At 38.8% G+C, this 14,837-nt stretch overlaps 1 protein-coding gene across 2 annotated transcripts in view; it reads left to right on the top strand.

The window, feature by feature from the left end:
* The first annotated feature begins 760 nt into the window (after positions 1 to 760).
* Positions 761 to 14,837, top strand: part of LRRC74B (leucine rich repeat containing 74B) — a 346,726-nt gene continuing 332,649 nt past the window's right edge. For both annotated transcript variants that reach the window (XM_044068362.1, XM_044068361.1), the window contains exon 1: positions 761 to 1,215. In XM_044068362.1, the coding sequence (XP_043924297.1) occupies positions 1,027 to 1,215 (189 nt within the window). In that variant the 5' untranslated portion in view covers positions 761 to 1,026. The remainder of the gene's footprint in view (positions 1,216 to 14,837) is intronic.

The following is a 14,837-nucleotide window of genomic DNA, read 5'->3' as shown; positions in this document are numbered from 1 at the left end:
AATGACAATGACATAAAGCAACTGAACGATCGTAGTATTTGTACACGTGCTGGACTTCCAAAACCCTGCACGTGTTTTAAACGTAACAGGTTCAAGAACAAAAATACAACCCAATAAGCATAGTATTTGATCAAGGCCCAAAATTCAAATCAGCTTACTCGGTTTTAAGTGAAAAACAGTTATGACCGTGTTCTTGATTTTAGACATTTGTGATTATGTTCAGCTACGTTAACATTGACTCCAGAAGATAAAGATTAAGACCTAATGAAATGGCGAACTCTAATGTTTGGGACAGCAGCCCCTCAGTACATGGCTGCAAGAACAAGTCTGTGTCTTGCTGATTGCAACTCTTGCAAGGAACGACCACTGAACGAGTACAATTTATTCGTGTTTGTTTTCCATTGTGTATATATATACATATATATATATATATATATATATATATATATATATATATTTCATTCATTTTATACTGCAAAATTAATGATCCAATACTAACGTAATCCTCACAAAAACACTTGTTGGTAACATAACTAGTTCAGAAAGTATTCAGTCAGAAAAGCGTCAACCGTCGCCAGGACAACGGGGAAACATTCCAGATCAGAAGTACTTTGACTGTGAAAATAAGTGCCACCTCTTAGAGCGGATTAGCTCCCGAGCCCCGGATTGCACAATTATATGTCCGTTGCCATATCGATCAAACAAAGGGCGGTACTAATGTGTCACCCCAGTGCAGAGCACACACATAGGCTCGCACAGGTCATTTGCTAAGAGTAAGGGAAATTGAGATGACTGAAGTGATTTATATACTTTGATTTAGAATAATCATCAAAGTTTAAAGTCTAACTGTTCTTTCTGTTCACTTATCGTTACGTATTGTTTGAAAGCTGCGTAAATCCGTATGCAACTTGGAGTTTTTTTCATATTTGTATTAAGAAAAAAAATAAATAGTAGCGGTGCAATTATTGCAAGGATTGTTGCAGTTTAGCAGACTGTGGGTAGTACTTTTCGTTTCATAAGCATACTATGGTGCTAACTAAAAAACCGTCAAGAGACCCCACTACCCTTCTGCCTTCTGTACAGGAGGTGAAAGACGCTGAACAAGACATGGAGGAACGGGGCGCTGATACATCTCTGGAAATAGGAGGATCATTCACTACCAGACCGCCGAGCAGACCTCTTAAAGCTTTTAGTCGTGGCAGCATCGATCCTAAGGTACAATATTATACAACAGCAAGAACAATAGCAGCCTTATCAGACATGCTTATGCACACAGATACTGTCAGCATATAAAGGGCATGTGAACCACTAATTTGCTTCTTCTAGGATATAAGAGCAATGTGCTGAATTATGTTGTTCCTTGTTCTATAGCACTCCCTTATGTCTGTTCCTTCATGTATTTTTCATTCGAATTTTATGGCCCCAGTGCCCCACAACCATCTAATTGATAATCTTACCCCTTCTTAATTCATCATGAGGATGACAGCTGTCATTCAGATAGCTATGAGAGTTTTTCTGTTTTGGGGATCTAACCCCCTCCCCCTTATAGCTGACATGTTATATAAAGAGCATGTGGATCACTAATTTGCTTCCACTAGTGTATAAGAGCAATTTGCTGAATTCTGTTGCTTATTTTTCTATAGCACTTCATTATGTCTGTTTCTTCATGTATTTTTCATATGAATTTTATGGCCCATGTGCTCCACAACTATCTAATTGCCCACGTTACCCCTTCTTAACTTGTCATAAGGATGATAGCTGTTCATGCATACCTCTCAACTGTACAGATTTGCACTGAATATCCAGATTTTTGGCTCATATTTTTGGTCTGTTTTTCATAAAATTGTGTTTTTCTGGCAAATTATTGGGAAGTCATTTATGATTGAAATCAAGAAAATAATGACAGACATTTGAGTTTCAAACTTCACACTCTTCAGAAAATTCATGTTAACACAAAACCTTGTATTCCGTGAAATTTCTAAGTTTGTAAGAGCAATATTTAAAAATTGTCCCTATTATTGGGACTTTGTCCCCTGATTATTTATGGCTTTGTACAGATTTCTTGCTCTAAGAGGTTGAGAGGTATGTGTTCATGGCATGGCTGTTATTCAGGCAGCTATGAGAGTTTTTCTGTTTTGGGGACCTAACCCCCTACCCCTTGTAGCTGACATGAGGCCTTGCTACACCCTTCCCTGTGGATGAGTAGGTTCCCATCCATATCCCCTCAAAGGATGCCACATATGTAATAGCAAAGAAACATATCCCAGACCCCTAATACTTCACAGTGTAACATCTCTCTCCAGTAGATGTTATCATTATATAAAGCTGGACTATATCCTTCTCCTTATTATGGGCAAGCCAGTATTAACCACTCACTCCCATTCATCCCCCACATAGCTTCTCCAGCACCTAAGCCACTAATCAATCTTGGGTTATCTTGGACATAGTCAGGGTTTCATTCCTGTATACCATGGAGCCATGCAATTCTCCATGCATTTTTTAAGTCATACAATGCATTTTAGTTGTCTCTGCTACACCTGGCAGGGTTTTTTACTTGTCGACCACCTCCACTATGAAGAAATTCTTCTAGTACTAGAATAATTGCAGTTTGGTCAACACAGTGACATTATAGTGCCATGACTTGGTTTATAGCTGAACAGAGTTACAGAAGGATCAGTTCACAAATATATTAATTCATTTAACAAACAGACTGTGAGGTCATGTGGTAGTATAACTTTTACATTACCTATCCGCACGCAATTTGTTTTTAAAACAGTGTTTTAAAACAGGGTCGTCACAGAAGTTGTCCAGCTTTTTGAATGAAGTGTTCATGCTTTCAGACATATATTTCCAATACCATCTATCCATCCACAACCCCTTTTTTCCCACTTTTGTACATTTATTTATTTTTATTAATTTTACATTTGTTGATCAGGTTAGTCCGACTGAGCCTAGTGGCTCATTTTCATCAGAGACCCGGGGGGGAAATCTCCACAGTACAATAAATTTAATAGCATAGTAGTATAAAATTTTGGATACAAAGTCAGGTAGCAGTACACAATTAACATACAATATGAGTTTAACTTTACAAAGGTTGTACTAATGAGGTTATGCAAAGGGTGTAGCATTAATCGAGTAAGAGAGATATATATAAATAGTTCTATATCATTGCACACTAAATTTGTAAAATATTATGCTTAGTATGGTTTAAAAGTGGGAGTGAGTAATGGGAGAGGGGGGGTAGCAAAGAGATGAGTAATAGGTGGTAGAAAAGCTAACAAATAGATTGTAGGTAGAGGAGGGAGGGAGGTAGCAGAAATTATGCAAAAAAGGAAAGAGAAGGGGGTAAGATGGTAAACAGTAAAAGAGTAAAGGTGGATGAGGGGAGGTGAAAGGAGTCTTAGGTGCAGGGGAAGGTAGCTTAGGGAGAATGAGTTCAGTGGCAAGACCAGATTGTTTTCAGATATTCTCTAGAGGCTGTTTTGAATTGATACGGATGTTTTAGGGATCTAATTTCTAAGGGAAGTTTGTTCCAGAATAGGGCAGGATTATAACTATACAAGGTGTAACCAGTTTTGGTCTTGGGTTTATATATTTGTAACAGATCTTGGTCAGAGCTACGTAGAGGTCTGGTGGGGCAATATTTAGAGATAATAGGAGTTAGGTTAGGACAGAAAAGAGTTCTGGTAAAGGATAGAGTGAATAATCTGTAGTTGAGGTAGGAGGAGCTGGTGGGGTAATTCCAGCCAGTCTAATTGTTTAAGGGAAAGACAGTGATGAGACTGGTATAGATGGTTAGCTGCAAATCTAGCCACTTTATTGTAGGTAGATTCGAGTTTGGTTTAGAGGGAGGAGTTCAGATAGGTAAAGTTGTGACAGCTATACAATAGAGTAGGTAGGAGGTAGTCATGTGAGAGAGTTATTTTTCCATTTTCAGTTAAATATTTTTATTGCGATAAAGAAGTCCTAGTTTTTGATGTGTCTTTTTTATATAATTAGATGCATGCAAGTCAAACTTAAGTTGGTGATTGATTGTGACACCTAGCAGTTTTGTACTTGGTTCTACAGTGATGATTGTGTTATTGCTGGAGAGTATTTTAAAGGTAGATTTGAGATTAGTGAGGTTTTTGGAGAGAAAGAGTAATAGCTTTGTTTTCTTGGGGCTGAAGATTAGTTTGTTGTCACTGAGCCAGGACTCGATGGAAGAAAAGGATTTTTGGGTAAGAGAGTAGAGGTCAGTGGGTGTGTCAGAGATGGTGATGACTGTAGAGTTATTAGCATATTGAATAAGGTATGACTGTGGACAGGAGGTATAGAGCAGGTTAGTGAATATATTAAAGAGTAGTAGGCCGAGGATAAATCCTTGGGGGACTCCAGCATTACTGGGAGGGAAGGGGATAGGGCAGAGAGCCATTTGACAGATTGCTGGTGGTCAAAGAGATAGCTGGAAAACCAGGAAACTGTAGAAGATGTGAAATTAAGGTTAGATAGTTTGGCCAAAAGAAGAGGGTGGGAGACTGTGTCAAAGGCCTTGGGGAGATCCAGGAATAAGCAGGAGACAAGTTTGTTGTTATCTCGGGCAAGTAATACGGTGTTAATAAAAGATATTAGTGCAGTTGAGGTACTGTGTTTGGGATGAAAGCCATGTTGAGTGGGGGTCAGTAGGTTTTCCTGAAGTAACTATTGCATAATTTGTTTATGGATACATTTTTCCAAAATTTTTGACAGAGGGGACAGGATTGCAATAGGCCAGAAATTAGTAATGTTGGTGGAGTTGCCTCCTTTATGACTAGGCAGGGTGTAAAAGTTTTTCCATAGCGAGGGGACATAAGATTCAGAGACGGAGATTGTGGTGTCACTTTAACAATAACAATCATCTGGAGCCAAGGTTTACACTGCCAGGTGGCTAGTGCTGCTGCTGTAGTTCTTCCACATCACACACTCACAACTATGTCCAATTTATAGTGACCAATCTACCTACTACATGTCTTTTGAAATGTGGTAGGAAAGTGGAGCACCCAGAGGAAATGCACGTGACACAGGAAGGATGTGCAGACTCTATACAGAAGGCATACCATCCAAGAATCAAACTGGGGAACCTCTTGCTGTAAGGTGACAACAAATTTTCAATTAACCGTGGAAAACTATATTGTCCGTTAATTCCATTTGCTAGGGTATTCCACTCTTACCCTTCTGTAGTTTAGAACTAGCTAACTGGGGAGAAACAGAAATAACAGAAAATATAGTTTACTGGTATGGTTGTTGTGACATGTAGAGTGAACTTCTTAAGTTATGATACCTGTATAGTAAAATAATGTCCACTTGTGCTTTGCTACTCGAAAAACATCAGGTTCAAACTGCATAACCTGTAAATAGGAGGGAGACGGATCTTGTTTCATAATGTGAACCAAAATGAGCCTACCCAGAGTCCTACTGCCATGCCCACATCCATATATATATTTTGTAATGTTTTCTACATGATACAATGCCAAAGCTCTTGTTGAAATACAGTTGCAATACATTTAATGCCCTTTCTTAAGTTCCTTTGTAATTTAGATAAAAAAAAACTCAATGAGGATAGCATGGAGTCACTGTCTTCTGGTGTAAACATATTATTTAGGTTCATAGGTTCATAGGAGGGTACTAGGCTATTGGCCCTAGGGCCTATATAAGCCTAGCCAAAAATGTACCCTGGCTTTCGCCACCCAAGAAAATTATTTTCCTGTGCCCCTGTCGAGCAGAGCCACAGAAGTGATCCCCGGTGTGAATTTCCTATCTCCCATCCAATCATCAAGATTTTTCTTGAAGAGTGCTAATGAAGAGCTCTGTTTGACATAGATAGGTAGTCTGTTCCAGAGTATGGGAAGTCTTTGGGGCAGGAATCTATCCCTCCAGCATGTTCTGTTTATTGTGATAAGGTTTAGACCCCTAGAGCGTGTAGCTCGGAGGGATTGGGATTTCTTTAAGTGGAGCATGTCCAACAGCTCTGGGTTTGACATAGCTTTGTATGTTAGGCAGAGATCACCTCTGAGTAGGCGATATGCAACAGAGTAAAGCTGGAGTTTTTTGAGACGGTCTGCGTAGGGCATCTGTTTGAGGCCAGTAATCCTCTTTGTGAGGTATTTCTCGGGGGGGGGGGGTTCTGGTATATTAACAAGCTGTCTCATCAGGATCTCTTACTACCATGCTGCTGAAGTTATAGTGTCAGACTTGTAGCCTTCCATTTCCTCATTAGTCTTGCATTTTTATAAGATAATTCTATTAATCCACTTTTTATTTGGATATGTTGTCTTCTACTTCTGTTTGGCACAAGAGGGCTACCAACTTGTACAACTCTGATAATGATGGCTCTCAACCTTCCATAGCCAAAATTAGGAACACTCGCCTTCATAATGTTGAACAAATGGGCAAAATGTAGGACACATACTAATGACTTACTAACAACTTTAACTAGGAAGGGCATAGGATGGTTAAAATATGCTGGTTTTACTTATAAATAATATAATTTAATGAATTAATATGATTAATTTCAATTTACCATGGATTTCACTTAAAAAAATTCCTAACACGGAATGTGTGACAGAATCTTTCAATGTGGAACTTTGAGGAATTTTGAGGAACATGAACTTTTTAAGACCCCAAATGAGGTACGTTCCTCGTAATGAGGTACACTTGAGAGGTATGCTGATAATAACATGATCCTTGGGAGCCTCATTTGGTTGCAGTGACTAATCAACTAGCATTCACATTCCTTTAGAAAAGTTTCAAATGTAAGAAACTTGAACTCAGCTTTAGCCTTTTAATCCCCTGACTACATAGAAATACATGTTTCTTCTAAAATGGATGCATAAAATTACCTGTATATCAGGTATGACTGAGGCACAGCTAAAAATGTGCAAGTTGCTTACTACTGTTGCATATCAACTAATATCACACCATTCAGAGCTGATCTTCCATCACAAACATGTTTGTTGCATTTGTATAGCAAAAAAAAAAAAAATTTACCTTTATTCAAGCCACAAAAATTAAGTTGTATAAAAATGCAAATAAAATACTTGCTAGATTAAAACAAAAACTGTTTCTTCATGCTTGCAGAAGCGTAAAACACCGTATGTTTTTTATAAAGCTTGATACGGCATTTTCTGGCTTGATACTCAGTTATCTCCTTCCATTGTTGTTTGTGAGAGACAAATCTGTTGTGTCTTTCTACCTGTATATTGAGTCACTGTGTAGTAGAATTGTCTCTGTGATCACTGCAATCCATGAAGGGCCTTCTGCCAACTGAACTGAAGAAAAGCAGTCCACTCTTCTGCATGTGTAGTTTATGTATCCATATGTTTGGAATATTCGATTTACTAACTGTACCATCCCCCCTGTTGAGACATGGCACTGCCCATGGCTCAACAAAGCTGCATATCTAAATAAATTAGACGGCAATATCGGTTTTCTTTCTTTGGAAATGTACAGTCCATTCTCAAGAATTGCACCTCGTTTTACCCATTTTTGTTTTTCTGCTTTTGTAGTAAGCATCTGCATTGTTTTAACATGTCTAAATCTAAAATCTCAGAGGGTTGTAATTCCTCATTTAAAAGTACAGTTTCTGAGTCTGAGGCTGCTTGCTTTGCAGCTGCATCAGCTCGTGCATTGCCTTTCGAAATCTTATCCTGCTGTTTTGTATGAGCTACATATTTACAAATAGCTACTTTGGTAGGTAACTGTATAGATTCTAATAACTCCAAAATAAATTGCGCATGATTAATAGGTTTTCCACTGGATGTTATCATTCCTCTATTTTTCCATTGTTGTGCAAATACATGTACTGTAGAAAAAGCATACTGACTGTCAGTATATATGTTTACACACTTGTTTTTTGCTAAAGTACATGCTCTCGTCAAAGCTATCAATTCAGCTGCTTGTGCAGATAAGTTGTGTGGTAAGGATTGAGCTTCTAAAATTTCAGTGTCTGTAACTACTGCATACCCTACCAGATTCTTTCCTGTAGGACCCCTTCTGCATGAGCCGTCCACGTAATATGTCACCTCGGCATTATCCAAGGGCATATCTGTAAGATCTTGCCTAGGTAAAGCTAACTGTTCAATTTCCTGCAGGCAGCTGTGTGGTGTGCCCTCCGCAGGAGTTGGAAGTAATGTTGATGGATTCAATGTCGTACATCGTTCAGTTGTCATATGAGGTTAGCTCAGCAGTATAGCATACATGAAAGATGTCTAGCAGGAGAAAGGTATGCCACTTTCTCTTGCAGTAAAATTATTGCAACTGCATGAGACACTCTCAATGTGAGAGGGTGGAATAACACCACTGAGGCCGAAGCCTGTACTGCCATTGCGGCTGCAACTACTGCTTGTACACAATGAGGCAAAGATCGCGCCACTGGGTCTAACTGTGATGAATAGTAGGCTATGGGGCGTTGCTTGTCCCCATGTTGTTGCGTCAATACTGATGTCATATATCCTTGCTTACAATCTACGGTCTGAAAGAACCGTTTGTGATAATTTGGAAGTCCTAAAACTAATGAAGAAGCTATCAACTGCTTCAACCTGCAGAAAGCCGTTTCTGCTTCAGTTGTCCATTGTAAAATATCTTGTGCTGCCATTGGTGTCTTATATATCAAATCAGTCAGTGGAGCAGATTCTGAAGCATAATTTGGTATCCAGCTCCGACAAAAATTAGTTGTACCTAAGAAAGACATCATTTCTTTCTTGGTTGTTGGTTTGGGTGCTTGCAAAATCGCTGTTTTTCTTTCCTCATCTAGTATTCTACCTTCATTGGATATTACATATCCTAGGTATCTAACTTGTTTTCTCCAAAGTTGTAACTTACTTTTGTTTACTTTGTGTCCTTGTGTTGCTAAAAATTTCAATAATGCTACTGTATCCTCCCTGCACTGTTGCTGGGTGGGGGCTGCTAGCAAGATGTCATCTACATAAAGTAGAATTTGCCTACCTCCCGGGGGGGTAAATCCTGCCAGGTTGCTAGTCATTTCTTGTGCAAAAATTGTTGGGCTCTCACAATATCCCTGTGGTAGTCGAGTATATGTATACCTTTTACCCTGAAATGTAAATGCAAACCAATATTGACTATCAGGATGTATAGGTATTGAAAAGAAAGCATTGCTAATATCTACCACAGAGAAATACTTCTGTTGCAGTTCTAAATCATTTAACAAAGTATGTGGGTCTGGCACCGTGGGTGCTCCAGGTATTACTGCATTGTTTACAGCTTGTAAATCTTGTACCATCTGCCATTCCCCGTTTGCTTTTTTAACAGGAAATAGGGGTGGATTACATGGTGAATCAGGAGATTCTACCAGTACTCCTTCTTTGAGTAATGCTGCTATTATAGGCTTAATTCCTATTTCTGCATCCTTTCTCAAAGGGTATTGTCTTTTCTGTGGTCTGAAAGCTGACTTTGGGGTAATTGTAACTGGTCCTGCTGTTCGAATAAGTCCTACATCTGACTTGTCTGTTGACCAGAGAGTTGTCGGAATTTCACATAAGGTCTTTTCTTCTTCTTCTAATAAAAATGCTAATCAGCTGTCCTCGCTAGATTGCAAGTGTACAGCTGGATGTGTCTGTGTCAACCAATTCAGTTTTTGTTTTTGTATCCCTTGTTCTGATAGTTCTAAATCAGTCTGTTTCTCCCATCTTGTTACTTTTTCTCCTAAATCTGCCCATTTGACACTTTTGTTCTTTGTCAAGCTGACATTGTGGTAACCGATTTGATCTATACAATGCATGTAATTCTTGAGGTAATGAACAGCTAACTACACTGTTCCCCTCAGTATCCCAGTACAAAGTACGCAAAACCAATCTAGTTGCATGATTTCTAAACAGTTCTTGCTCATACTCTCTATCAAGTCCTGGTATAGTACAGTAGTATAGAGTACAGTGTAACAAATGCTGTCGATCAGTGTCAAGGGAGGGGGCTTTACTGATGGCTACGTTCATCAGCTCCTCATCACTGCCCCTGGACCAGTTGTGACTAGGTCCTGGCTGTACCAATAAAAGGTTTCACCCTCTGATCGCACTACAAAGGTATCCATTTGTCTCTGTGCCTCCATACCTTGTACAGTTGGAACTACTGCTATGCCAAATATCTGCATAAGGTCCCTGCCCAATAGGTTTACTGGACACTTTGCAGACACAACTATTTTACTTCTCTGGGTCATACCTGAAACAGGGTCAGTTATAGTTATATCATGGGAAAGTGGTTCCCTGTATAGCTGTCCATTTGCGGCTTTTACTAGTATATAATCAGGTGATTTGGAATGTTCTGGTAACTTGGAGGGGTGTATCAAAGTCCGTGACGCTCCTGAGTCACACAGGAATTTGACTTCCCTTCTCTCCACCAGAAGTGTAACTTCCGGTTTCGTATCCGCTAAGTAGAGCTCTAAGCTCAATAATGCTAAATCCAAAATTTCACTTTCTTCATCCTCCATATCTATTTGCACTTCCTCTACTCCTTCTTTCACATTTACATTTTCTTTTTGTTTCTTACCTTTTCCTGATGATTTCTGACTTTCACTTGACGTATCCTCACTATCATATAGTCAGTCCTCATCTCCATTATCTTCTGTAATTACCTTTTTGTTTTGCCTACAATCCCTTGCTAGATGCCCTTTTTTCCCGCATTTGAAGCATTCACTTCTCTTTTTCCTCTCTTCAAAATCTTCTGATCGTTTATCAGACTATTTGTTTCCCTGGGCATTCTTCTTGCCCTTTTTACCTGACTGTAATACAAATACTTCAGCTCCATCTTCAGCAGTGAAGACTTGTGCCTTCTTTTTCTTTTTACTATTAAAATGTCTCTCAGCATGTCTAGCGTATTGGAGTAAGGCTTGTAGCCTCCCTGTTCGATGATCTATCATATGCTTCGTAATGAAGCTACTAATAGGTGCAATGCAACCCTTCAAAAATGCATTTTTTAATTGTTGTTCATACGGGGAATCATTCGTTTGGTTCTCAGGAACCGACATACCGCTATGATTATTAAAACATTCTAATAATCTAGCATAATATCCATCTATTGTCTCATTTTCCTGTTGTATGCATTGATTAATGCAAGTCCAGTCTGCTCTAGGTTTCCATTTCTCAGAGATTCGGTTTGTCAGACTTTTCACTCTGTTGTCTAACTCTGCGTCACTATGTGGGAGTGGCCTAAGTTCTGCATTACGAGGATTCCAGGTGCCACAAATCATGTGCCAATCTGGACCTATAATTTGTCTTTCTACTTTTTCTACTTCTTCCCCATTCAAGTGGTAACTTAACCTCATGCCTTGTAAATCTTCTAAAAATTTCGTAAAATTAACCTTCGGATGGGGGATTCCCTCAGTAGCCTTCCGGATGTCTTCCGGTGTCCATGGTCTATATACTAAGAGTGTTAGGTCTTGCCCTTCCTGTCCTGCCTGAGGATTTGGAACTTCTATAAGTGGGCATATTTCTTCCTCACTCTCATCCTGTAGATTTCTCTCTGTTTGGTATGATTCTGTGTCCCTATGTGTTTTATGTGTTCGGGACCTAGTCTCAATAGGATCTCTAACAAATGGTTGTGGTCTTACTGAAACTTCAGGATAACGCGGAGGTGGACCAGCCTGTCCACTCGCTTCATATCCCGAAAAGTGTAAGGGAGGGGCAAGGAGGAGGAGGAGGAGCTGTAGCTATTACCAAGTTATTGTGCTCTTGGTCTAAAAATAATGTTTGTGGATTTTTAAGCTTCTGTTCTCTACGATTTGCTTCCTCAATCCACCTGTGTGCTTGAGGAATGCCTAGTTGGCGTTGCTTTTTTGCCTGACCTCCTGCATCAGATTTAAGCTGTTTAAGGAGTTTAACTAGTGAAGGTTTATCTAGTTTACCATCAAATTCATATTTATTAACCCATTTCGTATAATACCTAAAGTTATCAGAACGCTGTAATTGCATGTATTTTGCATCTTCGGTTAGGGGCGGATCTCGCGAGGTTTTAGTGCACTGATTACCCATGTCAAAGAAAATGTTACGTAACCCTTTTTATCACGTGATATCAAGATCTTAGTTCCTGTTTACAGTTTATCTAGAATAACTGCCTACCTTATTCTGTTACCCTGATCTATGACTAAATATACAGTACTTCCTTTTGTCCCTGATCTGCAAAACAAATCTTGACAACAATATACTGTAACCTAGTCCCTGATCTAAAACAGAAAAAAGGCAAATTCTTCCTACCTGAGCCTCCGGTATTGAAAATCGTTCAAATTTCGCTCTTCGGCCACAGATCAGAAAGTGGCCAGCCTCTTTACACACGACAATTCAGTCGGAGGTCTTTTCACTCAAGAAGAACCATTTCGGTAACTTCTCCTGCGCAGTATTCGACCACCGATACGCTCTGATCTGCAGCTTACCAAGGGAATTCCGTCTCGAAAGGACCAAACTGTTAAATAAAATTCAGAATTCAATACACAAGAGGTTCAGATTCAAAAGTTTACTAGTGTACACCAGGAGGCAAAAAACCATACAAGTACAGAATTTTGTCTGACATGAAACAGGAAGCACACAATTTTATATAGGTTTAACATTCAAGCTATGCCCACCTTTCTGGCGTGATATGTCACAGGGCATCTACATCACTTTAGCTTACAATTCTACATTCATTAAGTTTGCTGATGCTGTACATTTAAAAAAAAACTTTTCCTTTAGATACAATACGGCCTTGCTATCCAGCTGGTCAGTCATAATGTCTTTCTGTAAAGTTATTTATTCAAGGTTTCATATCAGTTCGAATACAATAGCAGCTTCAGTCTTTTAATGCATGTCTTTGTTCTGTTACACTTTCTCACACAGCTGCGTGATATCTAAGTAACACATATACAAGGCCATCTCATTCCGACAGGAAAGAGCAGAAGATTTCATTATTTCACACATTTAATTTCCTGACCCAGCAGATAATCAGTTGTGAAGAGCATAAACATTAAAACTTGCTAAGCTAGCATTCTGTCAGGGTCAGGGATCAGCTTTTGCTTCAAGCCACACTGCAGTTTCAAAACTACTTCACATTTAGACATGAATTAATTTTACTACTATATGATTAATATAATAAAATGCATGATATACTACTTTGCTTTTAAACTAGCATTTCTCATGTATTCAAATACACATTTTTCTAACACTTCTTGTACCTGATTTTTTTATTGTAATGGGTATTTGCATATTGCTTTTCTCCAGATAACATGCTTCCTGATTAAATTCACTAAATTTCCCATTTATATGTATATGTTGTATTTACAGTTGAGTTTGTGACCCAGGTCATAATTGAAAAGGATTGAGAAACAGATCGAATGTCTGATTATCAAATAAAATATATTAAATAACCAGGCATACGCTATATTCAACTAAGTAAATTTTGAACATATCATAGTGGCTCTCAGTGCCTTCAAATCTCTTAAACAATATCTGCAACATAAATTTGTAAACAGAATTTTTAAAAATATATGCCTATTCATTTGAAAATAATTATTTTTGCCATATTCATCAATAGCTGAAACTGGTAGGTCTTCCAGAAAAAAATAAGTGCAGATGCACAAAGTTTTTTCAAAGACAATATGTGGAAATGTGTGGTGCTAAATCTTTTTTTTTATCCTCTGGGGAAAACAAATATAAGGGTGTGAATACAAAGTGAAAGTTGTATAATTTGTGTGGGGGCTGGGGATGGCGAGGCTATTATTTCTTTAACTTTTCAGAGAGATCTCAAAGGTGTATGCAGATGGCTACTAGGCATCAGCAGCTTTTTCAATTTCATTACAATCAAACATCAGACATGCATACAGGTGGCTATATTTTTGGGGATAGCACTAAGGAAGCATCTTGTTTATATAAATTTGACAGGAACAGTATGTAATATGTTACTGTGTTCTTTTTTCTTTGAGTTTCACCCAAGTCTGAGATCAAAGTGATAAACAGAAGGTGGCTGTCATTTTGGTTAGGGATGGGGAAACATGCTATATATGTCTTTGTCAGCATCCACTTGAAATTTAACACAAGAAGTATAAGGGACAGAGAGGCAGGCATTATTTTCTGTATGATTTATGTATCCTCTCATGCACTTGTTTTCTTAGTTTTTTGTTAACTGTTATTTTGCTGGCACAACGTATTTCTTCCTTGAAAATTTTAAATAATAGGACTAACTTTTTTCCATACTCATGTCTTTGCTCAGGCCTTCGATCGAAAGGTTAGAAAAAAGCTCTAAAATGTACCCCAAAACACCTAAAACTCCCATGAATTCTGGCAGCCTATCTGACTCTAGATGTTCTGGGTTATTTCAGTTATTTTTTCTACCTTTATTACAGTGCATATATGGAGAGTTTCTGTGTGTTGATAGGATGCAGGAAAAAGCTGAACAGTAAGACAAGATATGAGAAAAAAGTAATCTGGATGGTGTAGGGAGGCCAGGATGGGTGAGTGGAGGGCACCAGAGGATGTGCATGGGGGGGGGGGTAGTTAGCATGGGAATGGCACCATGGAGCCCTTTATCCTGGGTACCATTTCTGCTAGGGCTGTCCATGTATCAGGAAAGAGAAAAGTATTAAGCAACACCCAAAGGCATAGAGTTAGAGTTAGGGAGTACTGATCCAGTTGATTTTAGTACTATGGAGCAGAATGAGGCCCTCTTCAGCTGTGTTAGGTAACTCAGAAGTAATATCCAGTTCTACTGTGAATTTATCTCCCATATTGTCTCCCATCCTGACCCCAAAACTATAGCCTAATATCTTTGGTTACATATTTTGCTCCATATCTGTGATACCCCATATTCCCCACAGTTTCTACCTAACTGTACCACTGGCTGTCATC

Source organism: Protopterus annectens, chromosome 4.part0 (genome assembly GCF_019279795.1).
Source record: "Protopterus annectens isolate FY-2018-M chromosome 4.part0, PAN1.0, whole genome shotgun sequence".
Lineage (NCBI taxonomy): Eukaryota > Metazoa > Chordata > Ceratodontiformes > Protopteridae > Protopterus > Protopterus annectens.
The sequence above is the reverse complement of the archived record's forward strand: the minus strand, read 5'-3'. Positions and strand labels throughout refer to the sequence as shown.